At 36.9% G+C, this 21264-nt stretch overlaps 1 protein-coding gene across 7 annotated transcripts in view; it reads right to left on the minus strand.

Moving 5' to 3' along the window:
* Positions 1-21264, minus strand: part of Arid4b (AT-rich interaction domain 4B) — a 79399-nt gene that overhangs the window by 10837 nt on the left and 47298 nt on the right. For 5 of the 7 annotated variants that reach the window (XM_041630675.1, XM_041630674.1, XM_041630677.1 and 2 more), the window contains exons 3-7: positions 17202-17312; positions 13569-13634; positions 11764-11854; positions 9098-9177; positions 4375-4466 (exon numbers count right to left, since the gene is read on the minus strand). In XM_041630675.1, coding sequence (XP_041486609.1) covers positions 4375-4466; positions 9098-9177; positions 11764-11854; positions 13569-13634; positions 17202-17312 — 440 coding nt within the window. Of the gene's footprint in view, positions 1-202; positions 3505-4374; positions 4467-7506; positions 8153-9097; positions 9178-11763; positions 11855-13568; positions 13635-17201; positions 17313-21264 lie in introns of those variants that run through there. The other 2 variants (XM_041630676.1, XM_041630678.1) reach the window with 2 other exon arrangements.

Below are 21264 nucleotides of genomic sequence, written 5' to 3' on the forward strand. Positions count from 1 at the left end.
ACACAATTTCTAAATTTTAAATGTGAAAAACTCTAATAGTCTACTAGCAAGATCATAAATGTATGTAAATATAAATTAAGTCTTTTTTAGGATCCAATTATATTTACCATCTGGATAAAACAAGAAAAACCAAGGACACACACATTTTGAAATTATAATGTAAAAAGAGATCACAAAATATTGATTAGGAGTTAAATGAAAGTTTTACTTTTGAAATATTAATGGAAAATCTATTCAACTAGATAGGAGAAAAGCAGTGTGAGCATGGCAAGTCAAGGATACACACTAAGGTAGGTAAGACTAGCAAGATTTAAAAAACCAAACAAACTCTAACAACAACAAATGCTGATATATGGTACTGCAAAATTTAGATCAAGTGGCTCTATTAAAGGAATCAAGCTAGATATGCACATGCTGAGAAAATCTGATGATGTTTTAGAAGTTACACTTAGGAAGAAAAAGAAAATATAATCTGATCTTTGTTTTTAAAAAAGGTACAAAAAATACTAAAAATATCTTTTGAAATCAGACAGCAGCAAAGTTAGCAACTGTTGCATAATCTTGTGAACACACTTAAAACTGTAACTAATAAATTTGTAAAAGGTTTATAATATGCAAACTAAAGTCACAGATCTGTAACTATGTAATTAAGACATTCATTTTCCAGAAAACTGTTAGCACTGTCATTGGGTAAAACTTACACTCATAAATAACCTTTATTAGGAAAAAAAAATCATCGCAAATTTTGTTAGGCTTTATTCGTCCTCTGATGGGAAGTGACAGCAGAAGCTTGTCTTCTTATTCTACCAGTTAAACAGACTTTAAACCGATTATTAAAAAGAAAAACAGTAGCAAAATTAGAGGAGAAAAGTATGGAAACAGTCTATAATTCTAAACATTGCATTTTTTTAGGCAGAATAAAACATAAACCTCTGCCCAGAATAGGAACATAGTAAGGATAAAACTCAGTTCAGTTACACAGTAAGAACAATAACAACTAAGTTATTGTTAAATAATTACAAAGTCATCTTGAACTTAATTAGGATCAACTAAAGGCAGGCGTTAAATTAAGGGGAAGATATCAAAACAGTCAATTTCAGAATAAATGGTGGCAGATTAGCTGGTGTGTGGATTTAAAGTTGCTAAAAGAAAAAACAAAGGTAGTTCTACAATATTGGGACAATGAAGCCCTGAGAAACCTAGGGAAATATAACCTTACATTTGTACAAAAAGACATTGCTTATTTTGGTTGTTTGTAGCAAGGTCTCATTATATATCCCAGGTTGGTTGCAAATTTTGCTATCTATCTGCTTCAGCCTCCCAAGAGCTAGGATGACAAGTAATCGCCATATCATGCCTGGCTAACAATATATTTGAAATGACCATTGTTACAACTACAATAAAGACCTTTTTCAATAGAGTAATTGAAAAGGAAATGAAGGTCACAAGAACTCCCTTAAGATTTAGGTCCAAAAATTTGTTGTAGAGATAAGAAACAGGAGAATGAACTCTGAGGAAATGTAGGTAAAGAGATGAAAATTTCAAACTGTGATATCTGTTTACGATGCTCATAAACTAAGGCAGAAAACACCAAGCAAGAACTGTGAGAACCCTCAGCAGTGAAACCAACCAACCACAACAGTGAGAGGTGAGCAACAGCTAGTAAAACCAGTAACAGGAGTGGGCTTCATCTCAAAACCGCCTGTTTTCAGATGTCACACATGTCTAACACAATCCCAAAGCCCATCTCTCACTGCATGCTGAGGTTCTTAAGAGAAAAACTAAAAACTACTGATTTGACAAGTTAATAAGAAGCAGCACCTACAAAATTCATTCTTATGTTCAATGTAGAACTGTTTTTTCTTTAACATTAAAGACTTTCTAATAGATCTTTTAGCCATCTTAATAGATCAAATCTATGTGATATTCCATATTAAACCTATTTTGAATTTATTCTTTCATTTCTGGGATATCTGTAAAATGGAAAAAATATTGAAATTTTACTGCAATTTTCAAAATTAAAAAAAAATATTCTTAGCTGAATGGTGGTGATGAATACCTTAAATCGCAGGTAGAGGGCAGTGTATCTCTGTGAGTTCCAGGACATTCAGGACACCCAGGGGGGGAGATTTCTTTACATACTGACATTTGATCCTGATATGTTTACATGTAAGTACATGGTAATTCTATTTAGTCCTTGCATTCTAGGCTTTACACTGGGAAAGCTCAGTAAAGTCTATCCAAATAGCCTCAAACCTGAAAGCCCAAATCATATATAAATCATATATAAACTTCATATATAAACTGTGTGTGTACGTGTGTGTGCACATGCATACATTAATTTATAATATAAATTAATTTAGTTACAGATAAAAACTGAAGCACAGCATGAGAAGATTAACCTGCTAAAGCCACACAGCAGCAAGTGGCAGGACATACAAACTCAGGCCATCAGGCTCTGTGCTCGCACTGAGCTAACTAGATAACTACAATCACCACTAATGAGATTATCTGATGTTTCACACTCACCACTCTGGTATCACCAGTTAGTTATTAAAACATGAATATACTCTAAAAAATTATAGGAAGACTAATGATCAATGATAAAACATTAACTTATTAATTTTCAAAGCTATTAAAACATTCCACAATTCACATGCTCCAATGAATACTTTGTGGCAATGTAATAATCCTCTCAAAATTCAAAGACAGCACATCAGAATTACAAATAATATTCACAATGAAGGTCATTCTTACTAATACCACCATACTTTTTCTCTTTTCTTTCTTTTTAAGGCACAGTGTTACTATGTAGTCTGGGCTGATCTAGAACTTAGAGATCCGCATGCCTCTGCCTCCCAGGTGCTGGTTTTAAGAGCATGTGCTACTGCATCAGACCTAACATTTATTTTCAGGTTATTTTCCTCTGTTTGAAATATCCAATTTTAAAATGTCATACAGAGAAGAATTTAAAAAAAAAAAAAGCTGTAACTCAAGTATACTAAAAAATAATCAATTCACCAGCAAAGTAACAAGACAAATTTTCTGACAACTAAAGAAAACATTTTTTAGAAGATTCAGAGAATAAATGCATAAATCAAATTACAGTAAGATAGGAAAATAGGTAGCAATAAATATTTTTTCAAGGCAATGATTAGTGGTCTTCTAATTTCAGTCCTCAAATGAGAGTTTATTTACATTTAAAATTAATTTGGAAAGTAACTGAAGTACTCTAGCTAAGCAAAATCAAATTTTTCAGCTGAACAAGAAAAGCCTGTGGGACAAAGGTGAGCTCAAGCCCCAGTTCTCCTTCCTGTGTCTTAAAATAATTTCCTTAATCTCAAATTTTATTAATTTGTTTATTTACGTGTGTGTGTGTGTGTTAAGTATCCATGCGTGTACAGCAGTAAGGGAAGACAACCATGGAAGCCAAGTCATTGAATCCCCTGGAGCTGAAGTTACAGTAGTTGCCCAATGTGAGTACTGGAAATAAACTCTGGTCCTCTGAAAGGGAAGCAATAGTTCTTAACTGCTGAGCCATCTGTCCAGATACCTATCTATCTTCACAAGTAAGGCTGAAATTAAATAATATGAGTGTATTTACCCACCTTCCATCTAAAGGGTTCAGAAATAATCAAGATTTAATATCTGACTTTATATACTGAAAGCATTCACTTAAGGTTTTTAATAATTCAACATAGTATTTGTTTATAGTTATTTAACAATAGTTTCAGATTATATTTTTTTGTAATTTTTTAGTCCAAATCATTAATTTTTTAAAGGAAATTTCTGAGAGAATAAATTTTAAAATTATATTGTCGGCCCATCCACTCCAACTTGTTTCTTGCTTCATAGAAGTTGTTTTCAACTCTTTTAAGATACTTGTTTCATAGGTACTAATAAAGAAAACCACCACTACAAAAATAATAGATGAAATTTTTTATCAATGACATTTGATAAATACAAAGAATTTAGAAAAGAAAAGTCATATCTGGTTTCAAAGTAAAAAGTAGGAGACAAAATGTTGACAAAGTAAGCAGAGCAGTCATAGGGAAGGGAGAAAACACCGTGGTGAAAAGCATGAAAACCAGCAAACGAGCTGATGGGGACAACTGACTAGTTTCACTCCAAAAGCAGCATCAATATATATGAAGAAATACCTGGAGTCAAACCCAGCTGTTAAGGCTGGAGGGCATGCATGGAGCTCAGGTCCATGATGAGGGGTGTGAATCACTATTAGAACTGACATCACCAGAAGATCTGATCTCATGAGCATTTTTTTTGCAAATTACAATTTAAAAATCATAACTATTAAGACAATACTAGAAAGAGAAATGAGTTCAAATTCACTAACAGTTATAAAAATTGACTTACATATGATTAGATCTTCTTCCTCTATTTGTTTTCTTTCCTATGACTGGAGTGCCAAAATGCTCAGGGTTGGTGAGTGGGAGCTGGTCTAGTGTCTGTGGGTGAGAACACAAACCCATCAAAAGTTATTACTTTGCAAGTGTTTTTTTTTTTCATTTTAAACCAAACCAGTGAAATACTTATGTTTTAAAATAAAATTTTTTTCACTCAAAGAAGGGTAGGATACATCTTTCTTAATGAAAGAAAATTCTAGCTTTAAAGATATTAGAATAAAGATGAATGAGGCCATACTTGGAGAGAGGAAGAAGAGATGGAAAAAAAGCCCTGGTTGCCTGTATAGAAAACTCATTAGCTATTAGAAGGTCACACACACCAAAAAAAAAAAAAAAAAAAAAAATCCTTAAAATAAAAAATAACCAATAGCTTACTCAAAACACACATGTGAAGGAAGACTCCTACTTATAATGGTTCATTCCTAGGATAAGGCCAACCATAGCACAAAATTGTTCCTTGCCCTTAGCAAATCAGAATCCATTAAAAAAATTTTTAATAAGTAGCCAAACTAATCATCAAGAAAGATAAGCACCAGTAGCTTGAAAGGAGGCTCCAAAGAAGATATATTATAACTTGTCAAATGTTTTCTATAATAAATCTTTTCTAACAAAAATGTTTAAAAATAACTTTGAATATTTAATTTCTTGTTTTCCTTTTTAATCTATGTCACAGAATATAATTGCTGTTATGAAAATGAGTATTCCTTCCTTGATATTAATAACACATCTCACCAGAATGTTTTACTTTTCATGAGCTTCTCTTGTCCATTTTTCAGCCTTTATTTCCTGAAAAGTATATCTAAAAATCTAACGACGCTATCCTAATTAATGACCCTTAGATGGTCAGTATTGAAGATATGTTTATTTTCCTTTCACAAGATTGTACACGAGATTGTGAGCAAGCACACGCACACACATGCACACAGACGCTTTTATTCCTCCCTTTCCCACGAATAGAATGTTTGTTAGAAGATAGTTATCTGAGTGCTGGAGAAATGATGGGTTCCTGGGAAAACTGTCAGGACAGAAGTAAGGCTGAGGAGCTATTTAAGGTAAGATCTCTTTTTTTGTTGTTGTTATAAAAGGTGTCTGTGACAGGGCAGAGCACTTGTCGATCATGCACAAAGACTTAAGTTTGATAGTGAGCACCCTCCAAGAGAAAACAAATAAAGGGAAAGGAATACACAGATACAGCTTCTATATACTCTCCTTATCAAGCTTTAATATAGTAACATTATAAAATATTTCTCACTGCTTAACTAATATATTTTTCCCCTCTAGTAGAGGGTAAGCTACTCAAGTAGACACCCATGTCCGCACAGCTCCATCAGTGTCCTTAGCACAGCACTGGCACATGGAAAGGAGTTAATGCATTACACCCCTATTATTCTAACTTTCCTTCAGCAAAACATCAATCAAAATGTCTATCTGCACAGACACAGAGAAAACACCCTCCTTGAAGGCATATCTCCTGTTCAACTATTTCAGGTTATACCTGCCTTATGAATCCAGCTTCAAATTCTCTTTTTAATTTAGCTTATTTCGAGACAGGGTTTCTTTGAGCACTGGCTGTCCTAGAACTTACTCTGTAGACCATGCTGGCCTTGAAACTCAACCTGCTTTTACTTCCCAAGTACTGGGATTAACTGTGTGTGCCTCTATCACCTGGTTTAAATTTTTCTGATAAGAGAAAAACTATTTATTATATTAGATATTTCTTTATACCAAGCCTTCATCAGGTGAAAAGTCAGGGTTTTAAGATCCCGTATTTACTTACTATCAGTAACCAGATATGTGTTCTAAGTGAATATTTATATATAAAACTCATAAATGAAGAAAGAGAATTTCATGATGTCACTTGCCCCAAATTAGTCTGACTTGTTATATGTAACCATCAAAAGCTGGGTATGATGATTCAGTATGATGATTCAAGGCTGTAATCCCAGCACTTGGGAGAAAGATAAGAGGTTCATGCCACAGGTCAATACATTCCGGGGCTACAAAGGGAACAGCTTCAAAAGGTCAACAAAATAAACCTGTAAAACTAAGCCAAATTGTGATGGCACATACCTATAATTCTAGCACATTGAAGAGGCTTTGGGGAGACAAGGCAGGAAGATCAGAATTTCGAGGTCAACCTTGACTAATTAGCAAGTTCAAAGTCAGTAAGTGCTGCATTGAAGAGACCTTGTCTCAAAGAACAGGGAAAAAACTCTCCTTCAGGGCTGGAGAGATGGCTCAGTGGTTAAGGGCATTGCCTGCTCTTCCAAAGGCCCTGAGTTCAATTCCCAGCAACCACATGGTGGCTCACAACCATCTGTAAAGAGGCTTCGCACCCTCTTCTGGCCTTCAGGCATACAGACAGAATATTGTATACATAATAAATAAATAAATATTAAAAAAAATAAAATATCTTATTCCTACACTGAGTGGTTTTAAAGTTTAAAAAAAAAACTCTCCTTCAAATACAATCCAATAATTATTCACTGAAGACTCTTGTATAGAAAACACTGCTGGGGAAAAGAGGACTCACCAAGAAAATGTGGCTATCCCCCTACAGCAGTTTAAATTTTATATAGGAGAAGTAAATAACAAAAATATCACAAAGCCAGAATATTCCAGCAAAGTGCAAAAAAGATAAAGGATGAGTTGACCTAATTTGGGCAAAAAGCCCATGTGATGTGGGAGTTCCCTGTGTGCTATGATTACCATTAATGAATACAGAAACTTCTTTGGACCTATACCAAGGCAGAACTTAGATAGACAGTGAAAGTTAGGCTGAATACTGGGGGGGAAAGGGCAGAGTTAGGAGACGCCATGGATCTGCCGTGCTGAAACTTTGCTAGCAGGCCACAACCTCGTGGTGATATACAGATTAATAGAAATGGGTTAAATTAAGATATAAGAGTTAGCCAATAAGAAGCTAGAGCTAATGGGCCAAGCAGTGACTTAGTTAATATAGTTTCTGTGTGATTATTTCGGGTCCAAGCTAGTTGGGCGGCCAGAACCAAGAAGCAGCTCTCTCCTTGCAATATCCATGGAAGATATTACACAGCAGAAAGCATTTCTGGTGGCCTTAAGAGAAGATTCCAGCAAATGGAGAGGATCTGGACTAAACAGGAATCAAAACAGTACAAACCACAGTTTGGAAACATCAAGCACTCTAAAAGTATAGGGAGCGATAGACTCTGAGAAATTTAAAATATAAATGGTGATTCAATTGTTGAGGGAAGCTTAAGTATTTTCAATACAAAACATGGTCTAATATACAAGTAAGTAATACTGAAGTGTCCCATAACATGCACTCTTCTAAACGAAGAGGACAAAGGTATGACAGTTCAATCACACTATCAGCCACTTTTAACTTTTACTGGACCAAGCATATCATGTTACTTTATGATGCTGACTCAAGCTTCTGAGTTCAGATCCTTGACCCAGCTTTTAAGTAAAGAACTGACTTTGGTGCTAGAAAGCACTAGTCTGACTAGTTCTGTCCATCAGTCTCCTACAGACAATTAATCAGGGGTAATTAACAACAGTAATCACAAATAACAGAGACTGTAACAATGTGCATAAGTCACTTAGCAAAGCCTCTGGTAGATGAATGTACTTCATTCCGAAATCTGACTAACGAGAACTCAGCTCCCTTCCTGTGCCGGGCACTATAGCAGGAACGATGATCAAAGCAGCAAAGAAGACAAATCACCTGTTTTTTCGATACATGCTACCTAAGAAGGCAAACCTCAAAAACAAACAAATAAAATATACAATTAAATGTCAGTAAATGATTAACATTATGAAAAAAAGAGAACGCAATGTAAAAGGATGAAGAGGGTGACTTCAGAAAGGAAAGTCAGAGAAAGTTATAGCAATGTTAATATGAAGTAGTTCCTGACTGCTTGTCATCTTTATAGCAATAAACTCTTCTTTTTTAAGTATTTTTATTAATTCTTAAGAAGCCTTTAAACTCTTACACAACCTGAGTGGGATAATAAATCAGACACTTCTTTCTCACAATTATTTATGAATTACATAAAGCTATATAGAAAGTCAGGCATAATGGTACGATGACTATAGTCCCAGCACCCAGGATACAGAACCAAGAAAATCATGAGTTCAAGCCCAGCCTGGGAAATCTCTATTTAAAACGAAGGAAGTAAGAAAGAGAGGAGGGAAGAAGGAGGAGGGGGAGGAGGGGGAGGGAGGGGAAGCCTCAAGGTGACTAAACAAGCCTATTATTTTCTTCATGGAAAAGTACTGAAATGCTTTAAACAATAAAGAAGACAAAATTTGGTATCTGAACTCAGGACTTTCAATATAGTTCGCAGATCACATCATAATGGCATTTAAGTACTCAGGAATTTCCTGATTAACAGGTTTGTTCATTGAATTGAAAAAGCAGAACTTTACTCCCTCCGTACAAAATACATCAAGCCAGCTATAGTGGAGAGCTTTGATCCCAGTGCTCAGGAGGCAAAGGCAGATGGATCTCTGTGAGTCTGAGGCCAGCCTGATCTATATAGAGTGTCACGACGGCCATAGCTACATAGTTAGACCATGTCTGAAAGGAAAAAGAAAAAAGGGGAGCAGAGGAAGGGAGGGAGGAAGGAAGAAAACCCTGAGAGAGGGGGAGAGAGAACCCGTAGATATACACATTCACTACAATCACTTACTTCACTTTCAGCAAAATGCCTCTCTCCTTTCAAGCACAACGAAGATCGTCTCAGTGTCTTCTCATCTCCATCATCAAAAACTATGTGAGGAAGTAAAAATGGAAGCAAACTGAGAAACTTTTTTAAGATTAACAAGTGATGTCAGAAGTCCTGTGTGCAAATAGTCTCATTTTTAAGAATTACATTTGGAATTCAGTTCACATTTCATATTTTCTAACAAATGACTTTAATTATAGTTACTAGAGTAGTTTGCTGTTTCTAGCAAAACACATCTTAAATATGTATGTCTTAGGCGTGTGTGTGTGTGTGTGTGTGTGTGTGTGTGTATGTGTGTGTCTTATGCCAGTGAAATGGTTCAGTGGATAAAGGTGCTTTCTGCCAACATCTAAAGACCCCAATTCACAGTAGAACAGAAAATGCACACATGCTTGCTCTCTCGCGTGCGCGCGTGCGCTCTCTCTCTCTCTCTCTCTCTCTCTCTCTCTCTCTCTCTCTCACACACACACACACACACACACACACACAGCATTTCAAGAGGAAACCATTTAAATATTCATTAATCCCTCTCAAAACGATTAAGAAAAGAAAAGCAAATCTGCTGGCAGACAACCATAGATTTACCTCAGATATGGGAAGTTCAACGAATTTAAAGACCATTTGTCCCCTCCCCCGAAAAAATACCTACATCTACATTACAGTAAGGTTCCTCAATCTGAACACTCCCCACACACAAATTTTACCAGACAAGCTGCTGTATGACAACCTTACAAAATGGGGAACTCCACCCAAGAAAGACTCCATTCCCAGATGTCACAATCAAAACTGTTTCCAGATACTGCCAAGTGTTCCTTGAGGGGACGAAACTGTGATTTGCTGAAGGTCCTACAATGTTTGCTATGACTGATGGAGGCATTAACTTACTTGACTGTGATAACTGTGTCACCACTTGAAAATTGCTGAACATACAGAACACATGTCTATTTATGTCAGGCGGTAATGGCACACACCTTTAATCCCGGCACTCAGGAAGCAGAGGCAGGCAGATCTCTCTCTGTGAGTTCAAGGACTAGTCTGCAAGAGCTAGTTTCAGGACAGGCTCCAAATCTACTGAGAAACCCTGTCTCAAAACTACCCTGCGCCCCCGAGGAAAGAAAAAAAAAAAAAAAACCTTCAAGAAACCCTATATTCCTTAGAATATCCTGTACAGTTTCAAATAAAATTATCATATCTGAACTTTAAATTTTTATTACATTTGTTCTCTGACCTCTACACACGCTATAGTACACATTCTGTCTGTCTGCCCCCCCCTCTCTCTCTCACACACACACACACACACACAGTGTGACAATAAAATTATCAGAACTGAAGTTTAAATTTTTTTATTACATTTGTGTGAAAGCATGCATTTGTGTGTCCTAATTAGGGTTACTGTCACTGTGATGAAACACCATGACCAAAAATAACTTGGTAAGAAAAGGGTTTGGCTTACATTTCTAACTTATACATAATAGTCCATTACCGAAGGAAGCAGGACAGGAATTCAAAAAGAGCAGGAACATGGAGGCAGGAGCTGATACACAGGCCATGGAAGGGATGCTACTTACTGACTTGCTCCACTTGTCTTACTCAGTCTGCTTTCTTATAGTACCCAGGACACTAGCCCAGGAGTGATCCCATCCATAATAGGCTGGTTCCTCCCATGTCAATTACTAAGTAAGAAAAGCCTTACAGGCTTGTCTTATTATTTTCTTAGTTAAACCCCCTCCTCTCCAAAGTCTCTAGCCTGTGCCAAGTTTACATAAAACTAACTAGCATAGTTATGTGTATGTGTGCAGACTTGCATGCATATACCACAGATCAGAGGACAACTTGCACAAGTTGGTTCCCTCCTTCCACCATGAGGATAACAAGGATTGAACTCTGGTTCAGGTTTGATGGTGACTGTCTTTATACAGAGGACCACTTCACTGGCCCACAGCACTAGAAGTCCGGGACGAGAGGCTTGTGAGTTGAGGCCAACTCTACACAACACACACACATGCATACAAGCGCGGTGTGCACTCGCATTCAACTTGACAAAAATTTCAAAGGATTAGTGGAAACAGTCTGACAAGGACTGGGGAAACATATTCATATACTATTGGTTATCTTCAAGACAGGCAGGCAGTTTTCACTCAAGTTAAAAAGCACATGTCCCTTCAACTTCTATTTACTCCTTCCTCAGTGCACAAGAAAATATCAGGATGATATGCACACAATAAACATTCATCTATTACTGTAACAGCAAGACTAGCAGAACTGAAAATGAGAGTAAATCTAGTCACTAAAAGAAACTCTGTTATACAACAGGTTGGACAACTAACACTACTAAACTCTGCACTTAGAAATGATGAAGATGGAGAAACAAGTTTCTTTAACATGTATGTTGAAGTGAAAATGAGAAAAATCCAACAACACACTCTATATACTAAATAATTTCAAATTATATGTACATATGACAGCTTAGAAATATTCTTTTAAGATCTAGAAGATAACCAATACTAGTAACAGCATCTATGACATTAGTTAAGGAAAATTAATCCAGGAAATCTGGCTTTATCTGCATTGTTGCAACATATATTTTACACGACTAAAAATGAATTTTTAATAGAAAATTACTGTCTTACCTACAGTGTACCAACTTGCATCTGTCAGTTTATTGATAACAGCTTCCTGATAGGCACCATCAAGATTCTTCACTTCCACAATAGCTCCCACCTAAAATATTATTTAAGTATTAGAAAAACTTTTTAAAGACAAATGAACCAAAAGGCAATAAATAATAACAACAAACCTTGGTTGTTTTTTTTTTTTAATGAATACATGGTGAATGAAAGAGTTACTGGTTTGATCTGTGTTGAAGATCCCTGTAGTTTCATTGACAATACTTTTCTACCTATTAACAGTGAAAATTCCCATATACTAGATAAATGTATTTAAGTATTACTAAGAAAGCACTTTTACCCCTATAGGCCTGTAAAGGGGTCTTGAGAACTCCCAGGGGTCATTACAGTGTGCTGAGAAGCACTGCCTGTGAAAATAACTGTCTTTCCTTCACCTTTCTTTCAAGAAAGCTGATGATGGACAGAGGTAATCAAAAAAGTCCTGAGCTCTCCTTAAGGGTTAGACTGTGCCACTGCTGACAAGCATTTACAGTACTTTCTATCTAATCATAAAAATGCTGGTATTTACACTTGCAAGGTTCTTACAGTGGTTATTAAACAGTCCTGATGGTAGATACCTATGGGCCAGTGCCAAAATATAGCAAACTAGATAGCAAAGAACAATGGCTTTGTCTAGGATGAGCTTGTGTACTGACAATCCAAACAGCACATCTTCTCCACCTGTAGCTGTGAACCTGTCTGAATCCTGGCACTGACATTAATGCTTGTAAAACTAGAGTAAAATTACTTCTTTTCTTCAGTTTCCTCTTCTATAGAGTTGTTCTCAAGACTAAATAAAATACTAGATGCAAAATGATTTGGCACAGCACTAGCACACATTAAGTGCTAAGTGGTAGCTAAAGTCATAACTGTATATGATTTGTCTTCTGGTCCTTGCAAGTAACAAATGGGTACATGAAATATTAAAGATGATGCCTACAAAACAGAAATGATGTGAAATTCTTTTTACAAGCCAAAAGTTAGTAATAAGAAACATTTTTATTTTTAACGGAAGAGTTTTAGAAGTCCACAGTTCCAAGTAAGATACTTTTCTCTACAAAGATCTACAAGATGCTTCTTCATTCTTCTTAGTATCCCCTAGGATTCCTCAAGCCTAAACATCGGTCAACCTCAGACATAGTGGTTTCCCAAACTCCCTACAGCTGGCTTACTGGCAAACAAGAAGGCAAAGCAATATCTATCCCACCAGTGAATGAAGAACAAATGGGTCAACCTCCCAGTTACCCGCAGAAGATTTTATCTGCCAGCAGGTGGCTCCAAAATCAAGAGTTCTGGATTTTGTCTTAATTTTCTCACATTTTAGAGCATAGCTCTTACATCTTACACCTCTTATTCCTGGAAAACCCATTCCTGCAGTAAAGGAAAACCTGTATGAAAGCAGTCACTGCCTCCTTGTTGTTCATTTTATTTTAAAACTGATTTTACTATTATTTCAGATGATTTAACAATAAGTACATCCCAATTAGGAAAAGCTATATATCAAATTAACAATGAGCCGGGTGGTGGTGGCACACACCTTTAATCCCAGCACTCGGGAGGCAGAGGCAGGCGGATCTCTGTGAGTTCGAGACCAGCCTGGTCTACAAGAGCTAGTTCCAGGACAGGCTCCAAAGCTACAGAGAAACCCTGTCTCGAAACCTCCCTCCCCCCACCACCAAAAAAAAAATTAACAATGAATAGCCAGTGAATTAAAAGGAAAAAGAACAAGTATCAGTCTCCAGTCAAAACTGAGGAAAATAATGACTCACCTTCAGTGGGCCCTTGATGTGGTGATCCTGAACCTCCACTGTTGAAGAATCATGTCTAAAGGTCACCTAGAAATTATGAATCCACTGATCAAATTCACATGTGTGCACGCACACACACAGACACACACAAAACAATATTAGCTCATCTATGTACAAATAACACAGACTAAATAAAAATCACCTAGCCTAAATGAGACCATTTTCAAACATCAAACGGATTAATAGAAAACTTTTTTAAACAGATTTTCTTTTCAAAATGAAAATAACCACTGACAGACACAACACCTATAAGGCTGGTTGTCCTATCCATCATACTGTATTCTACCACTGATTACTTGAGCTCTACAACTTTTGTCCGTAAAATTTTAGGAAAAGAAGTAATGGTCTTAACCTATCAGTAATTGTATCATTTTGTGAAGGCCTAATTTAATAGTAAGCAGCGGCTACAAACTTGCTTTTTCTGTTGTTGTGTTTAGAATTACCACCACCACCACCACTCCTTAGACATGGTGTCTCTGTGTAGCTCTGGCTGTACTAGGACTTACTCTGTGGACCAGGCTAGACTCAAATTCAGAGATCTGCCTGCCTCTGCCTCCCACCGCCTAGCTTTGCTTTGGATTTTTTGAGGCAACATCTCACTATGTGGCTCAATCTGGCCTCAGGCTCCTTAGTGCTTGGATTACCACACCCAATAGCCACAACAGTTACTCAGAACTAAGTATCAAATTCAAGGATCAAATTTAATATCCAACATAGTAGCTCAGAGGTAGAGTACTTAACACAGAAAGCCCTTGACTCGAATCCCCTACATGGAGAAGAGGCAGAGAATCACCCCTCAAAACTCTATTCCCCTTTTGTTGAAAACAAAACCAATAAACAGAAAGTCTAAATGGTTCAGGATGATATAATTAAAATATCATAGTGCTAAGATTCAAATATTGCTAGTCTTTCCCAGAACTTTTTATACTTTGTATCAGTACTATGGAAACCAGAGAAAGGGAAAATGGTTAAGTTGAAAAAAAAATATTTTTGGCTAGATCTCCCTATGAACCTCAGGCTATCCTGGAACTCCCTATATAGACCAGGGTGGCCTCAAAATCAGAAATCTGCTTGCCTCTGCCTTCCAAGTACTGGGATTAAAACCACGAAGGCCAGAAAAAAAATTTATTTTGCTGGTTAAAAAGCATCATAGAACCAGGTAATATAATATAATCCCAACACTCAGGGGGCAGAGGTAGGAGAGTATCTGTAAGTCCAAGCCTAGCCTGGTCTACATAGCAAGTTCCAGGACAGCCAGAACTACATAGACTCTGTCTCAACAAACAAAAATAAAAAAGAAGATGCAAAGAAAAGTACCATATTCAATACTGACATGGTTCTCTTGAGCTCTATATAAAAGAATTCTTTAAGAATTGATGCATAGCCAGGTGGTGGTGGTAGGAGCACAGACCTTTAATCCCAGGTGGATCTCTGTGAGTTGTAGGCCAGCCTGGTCTACAAAGTGATTTCCAAGGCAGCCAGAGCTACACAGCAAAATCCTGTCTTGAACCCCACCCCCCTAAAAACTGATGCATTAGCATGTTCTTTAATAGAGTCTTGTGGTCAACAGGAACGGGCCAACTATGCAAAGAGATTTTTTATATATATATATACCCAGCATTCCATGCATTTCAGTGTGACAAAAAAAGCAGCATTAAGCCGGGCGGTGGTGGCGCACGCCTTTAATCCCAGGACTCAGGAGGCAGAGGCAGGCGGATCTCTGTGAGTTCGAGACCAGCCTGGTCTACAAGAGCTAGTTCCAGGACAGGCTCCAAAACCACAGAGAAACCCTGTCTCGAAAAACAAAAACAAAAACAAAGCAGCATTAAGATTAAATCTTAACACAAGAATCCCAACATCTTCAGATAACACGTGGTATGGAATAAATGGCCAAAGATTAAAGCTAATAGTAAAGAAATGTATCACCAAGTCTGCTTAAAATGTATTCTCTTTGTTTGAGACAGGGTGATTCTATGTAGCTCTGACTGCTCTGAAACTCCCTATATAGACCAGGCTAACCTAAAACCAGAGATATCTGCCTGCCTCTGCCTCTGCTTCCCAAGTGCTATGAAGACATATAACACCAACACTCCTGCCTGACTCAATAAACGGATTTTTATTCAGCCCCAGGATGGTGACAAATAACTGGGTGCTCAGGAAACAGAAGTAACAATGTCAAACAGAACAGGAAATGTCACCGTAAGAGCACCCACTTAACCACATTACAAAGCAACTCCAGGCGCCAGCGTGTGAAATGTAAGAGATGGCAGGGCCAAGATGAGCATCCTTTGGCTTCAGTTAACTTAGAGGAATTATCACATAGTTTTTAGCCATATAGAAGTCAGAATTGCTCAGGAAGCTTTAGCATATGCTTAAGAGAAACACTCAGACAGCAAGTACAGCTTCAGGGGAAATATCATACCTCTTCCACTTGGTTAATTATTCAAATCAAGGGTTGCATGGCTATCTGTTCATCTACCATGTGCACCCTCCTATCTCCACTCTCTTTGCATCTAACAGAGTACTTTGAAAGGTCACAGCACCCAGTACATTACTGGCAAGTGAGTAGGTACCCATAACCCTAAGATGTTTCACTGGTTCTTAGTTTTCACTGTCCTGAATTTTCAAATATAAAGGCATCTTTCTTCTATTAAACACACATTCATTCATTCATCTACTCATACTTTGTGCCGCTATCTTCAAACCCAGGGCCCTGCTCAGGACAGGCAGGTGTTCTACCACTAGGCTATATATCTAGTCCCTTTCTCCTGCTTTTGAAGAGAATCTATGATCTTAGGACCATGCTGGTCTCCAATTCCTAAGATGAAATGATCATCCTGCCTCCACACTGTAAATAAATGGTACATAGTTGTAACCTCACCAGGCTTATGTTAATTTCCTAAAAATGAAAAACAAATTTATATTTGTCCATTAACTAAGTCAAAACTCAAGTAGTTCAAAAAGATTTTCTTCCAAAAAGGCTGAGGGCCAAATGTCAGGTGCCATACACTTCCAAATTCCAACACTAAAAAGGTTGCAGTTTGAAGACTGCTGTGAGTTCAAGGTCAGCCTGGGCTATGTACAGCAAGACTCTATCTCAAAGCAATAGGGAAGGGAGAGGAACAAAATAAAGGATGGGCTGGGGATCTTGCCTAGTATTCCCAGGGCCCACAATTCCATCCAGGATCACAAAAAGGATGGTGAGATGATATTTTGCTATAGGAGGAAACATAGTTCTGGTTGGCTAGAAACTTGATATGGAAACCAGGCTGGCCTATGCCTCCTGAGGACTAGTATTAAAAGAATGTATCCGGCCACTGTTTTCATATAATAAAACTAAAGAATCAATTAGATGGTTTCTAAGATCTTTTCTAACACTAAAATAGTAACCCAAAAGAACCAAGTCTGCAGTGAAATTATCAGCTGTGATAAGCAAATTTTATTCCAATTTGAATATTTTAAAACCACAAATATTGTTTAGTTTAAGAATGGTTTTATAGCCACCACTTTTAAATACTCATTTTGCACAAAACTAATTTTTAGATTTTTAGACTTAAAGAATCAAATATTTAATGACTATTAATAATACTGTACCTTGACTTTGACAAGTCTTTTTGCAGTCTTGATCTTGGCTTCACAAAAGGCTCCTCTGTATTTGGCACTCACATCAGTGCCCACTGTCAAATAGGGAGGCTCATCGAGGGCCTAAAAATGCAAAGAAATAAACGTGGTTTACACTGCATAATTTTCCCCCTACCATCAGGTTTCAGAGTATATCTAATCTTGTTATAGCAATTTAAGCTATAATAATGAAGTGTACTTTAAACAAGCAATCTATAAAGTATTATGAATTAAAAAATACTATGAATTAAAAATAATAACATGTATCACAGACTAATGAAATGTACGTCATGTAAAATGAAGACATTTTTCCCTGTTAAACACATATGGTTCATAAGATCACTCACAGATGCAGCCTTCTATTTAATGTTCCCACCATCTATTCATTCATTGACTTACTAAAATATACAGTTATTATATGACCACTCAATTTGCTAGTTAGCAGATCTTAAATCTCAAAGCACAGACAAATGTCTTCTAACAGGTTACACCTTGTAGCCATCCAGATTCAGAATGGTTCTGTTCTTTACCTACAGAACTCTAAGACAGAATAAAAGGCATACATGTGTTCCCAACTATTGCTAAAAGCCACATGACGTAATCCATCCTGTACTGTCTCAAACTACTGGCAGAATGCTTTAATATAGATTCACTGTTGGTCTGTTCTTCTCTCTTAAATAATATACTGCTCACTTGTGGTTTTGATTTTACTGGTTCTAATCTGGCTGCTCTGATTTTTACAGTAGGCTGCATTTTTGCACTGGGTCTTACATTCATCAATTCCATAGTCAAAGGAAGATTATGCAATAAGCCTTTCCCCAAGTTGTCTTATAAGAAGTATTAATAGCCTAAGATGTTCACCAAAAAGAGGCAGCAACAGTTTGGAAAAATTCATTATTAAATAATCCCTCTGCCTCCTCTTTTAAAACTTCATAAGTATGCTAAAAGGCCTAAAAAGCCCTACAATAAAGACAAATACTCAAAACTATCAGTCAGCATGTCCTAATCTATTTGTCCAAACCCTTTCCATCTTAATATCATTAAAACCCTCCAGAAAGCCCAAAAAGCTTCAATCCTGCCATGAGCACCGTAACTTAGGTCACCTGTAGCATGGAAACGTCAATCTAAGCTCACCCCACAATGTTTTAGCTAATGAACAGCACAGAGCACATATTCCAAAGTGACAACCAAGTGCTTGCAACTTTAAGATTTCTACAACGGCATTCACTTCTGGCTACAATTAGGCATATATGTGCTCTAGGATAGCTATGAAGGCAGCCCAACATACCAACATAATTTATAGATGAAAATATGTCAAAAAGTTGGATACCCTGATATATATTTCACGAACCTAAAAAAAATGTCTATAGCCATACTAACATCCTGAACACACCTGATCTTGCCTGATGCTGAGAGCTAAGCAGGATCAGGCCTGGTTAATATTTAGATAAGAGACTACTGGGAATACTGAATACTGTGGGCTTTAAAAAAAAAAAAAGATCTTATGATATACAACCCAGGTGGGCAATGAAATTAAGAACCACTTTTCTCAGTCTGTCAAGTAGAAATTACATGTATGTGTCTCAAAATGTTTTGTACTGCTGTTTGTTCTTTAAAACAGGATCTCTGAACCTATGAAGCCCTGGTTGGCCTGGAAATAGCTATGTAGACTAGGCTGATCTCAAGATCACAGATCCATCTGCCTCTGCCTCCAAGTGCTGGGATCAAAGACATGACCACCATACTGAGACTGAAAAATGTTTTGTTTTTTAATAAATCTAGTGTACACTTTTAATTTTTAAAAATATTTTAGTGTGCATAGTAAGTTTGCACCACAACATTTGTGAAGATCAGAGGAACATTTGTGGGAGTCAGTTATTTTCTTCCAGCATACAGGTTCCAGATCAGGAGGCTTGGCAACAAGCATTCTTACTAATATGCTTTCTGAACTTAAAAAATGTCTACTAGTCAAGCAGTACATTTAGGCTGTAATATGAGTGAAGAACCGCTTCTTCATTGTTATTAATGTTTTAGTGTTAACTATAATTTGGTAACTTTATGTTGCTTTTTACATATTTTTATGTGTTTGGAATGCATGTATGTCTATGGACCCTATGTGTTCAGTGGCCATGGAGAACAGAAGAGGACACCAGATACCTTCAGACTGGGATTACAGACAGTTGTTGAGATACCATGTTGGTGCTGGTAGTCAAATCCCAATCTTCTAGTAGACCAGACAGTATTCTTAATCACCTCTCTATCTCCTTTACGTTGCTCTTTTAAAGTTCACAAATGTATATCTCCTACCAACCCACCTTAGCCCTCTTAAAATACCATTTTCCTTGGCCAAATTCTATACAGAATGGATTTAGTGGTTTTATTTTACAAAAAATAAGGAAAGGAAAAGGTATCGATCTTTAGTAATAATCATTACAGAACACACATATAAAATCATCACATTGTATCTTGAATACCATCTTTATCAAGTGAATTTGCAAGTTAAACAGGAAAAAAACTTGAAGAAAAATTCAATTCATTTTGTGATTAAGCAGTTATGTAGGGACAGTCTTCAGTACCATATTAAAACTACTTTCCACAACTCACAACTTGCATTAGCAATGCATCCTTCCTCCCCTGCTGGTCAGTAACATTTTATTCCACAGAGAAATAGTATCTAACTAAACAAAAACTAATGAAGAACCCCAAATTCTGAGCTACAGAAATAGTCACTAAAAGCTACCCAATTGGACCTGGGAAGATGACTCAGTCGGTAAAGAAACTGACACCCAAACTGATCCCAAAAACCCACATGCAAAGTCTGGTGTGTAGCTGCAACTCAGGCCTTAAAGAAGATGACAGAGATGCTCCTGAAGTTATTGGCCAGACAGCCTACTAAAACTGATGTGTTTCAGGTTTAGTACGAGACACTGGCTCAAAAATTAAGATGGAGAACAATAGAGACACTAGATGTCAACCACTGGTCTTTATATACACAGGCACCCAGCACTCATGCACATTTGGATAGTGCTTCATATGTGTACCTACACGGAAGCAAATAAATATTTCACAAGGAAACTTTGGGAGTGGATAAGAGGACTCTGTGTATAAAGATCCTATACCAAGTCTCACAACCTAAGTTCAATCTCCAGGACCCAAGGTATAAGAAAAAAAGCAAACAAAAACCCTCCCCCAAGTTGTTAGCTGACCTCCACAGGTACAGCATGGTCAAACTTTCATAAATAATGTTAGTAGAGACAGTAATCATGGAATCTGTCATTAGTTGATCATTTGCTAACAGCAGACTTGATTAACTACACAGACCTTCACAAGTCAAGGTCCTAATCTCAGATAATAATAGATGGGTTGGTTACTTTACTAAACCTATCTACCCTTTAATTTGCATATCATAAAAATAAAGGCATTATCAGAAAGGACTGAGGCCTAAGTAGTTAGCTACTAACAATATCATTATGAAGCTCTCTATGTGGGCAAATCAGAAATTACATCAATACAAACACATGTGGCTACCTCCATTTTACCTTTGTAGTATTTCAGAAGCAAACCTCACTTGAAATGACTGCTCAACATAAACTGTTGCAAATTTTTAGTACTAAATCGAATAATAAAGTTCAAGATAATTGACATGTATAATGATTTCAGAAGTACAGAACTAATCAAAGACATCATATTATAAACAGAGTAATATATATAATAACCACAGTAGTTTGGTATGTGACTGAAAATATTCCAATCAAAGTCTGTATCAATGCATGGCAATGCACACCTTTAATCCCAGCATTCCAAAGAGAAACAAAGGTGCGTCTCTGAGTCTGAGGCCAGCCTGGTCTACATAGTGAGTTTCAGGCCAGCTAGGGCTAAATGGTAAGACCCTGTCTCTGAAAAAGAAAATAAAGATTCCTTTTTGTTCATTTCCAAACTGGTATGTACTACGCCTTTTAACCTTTTAACTGTTCCTGCACATAACCTTAAGCTGGCTGCTACCAATTATGAACTCATCAACAACTATACCATCTAC

This window comes from Microtus oregoni, unplaced genomic scaffold (assembly GCF_018167655.1).
Source record: "Microtus oregoni isolate MIOR12 unplaced genomic scaffold, Mior012 000035F_ref0000213, whole genome shotgun sequence".
Lineage (NCBI taxonomy): Eukaryota > Metazoa > Chordata > Mammalia > Rodentia > Cricetidae > Microtus > Microtus oregoni.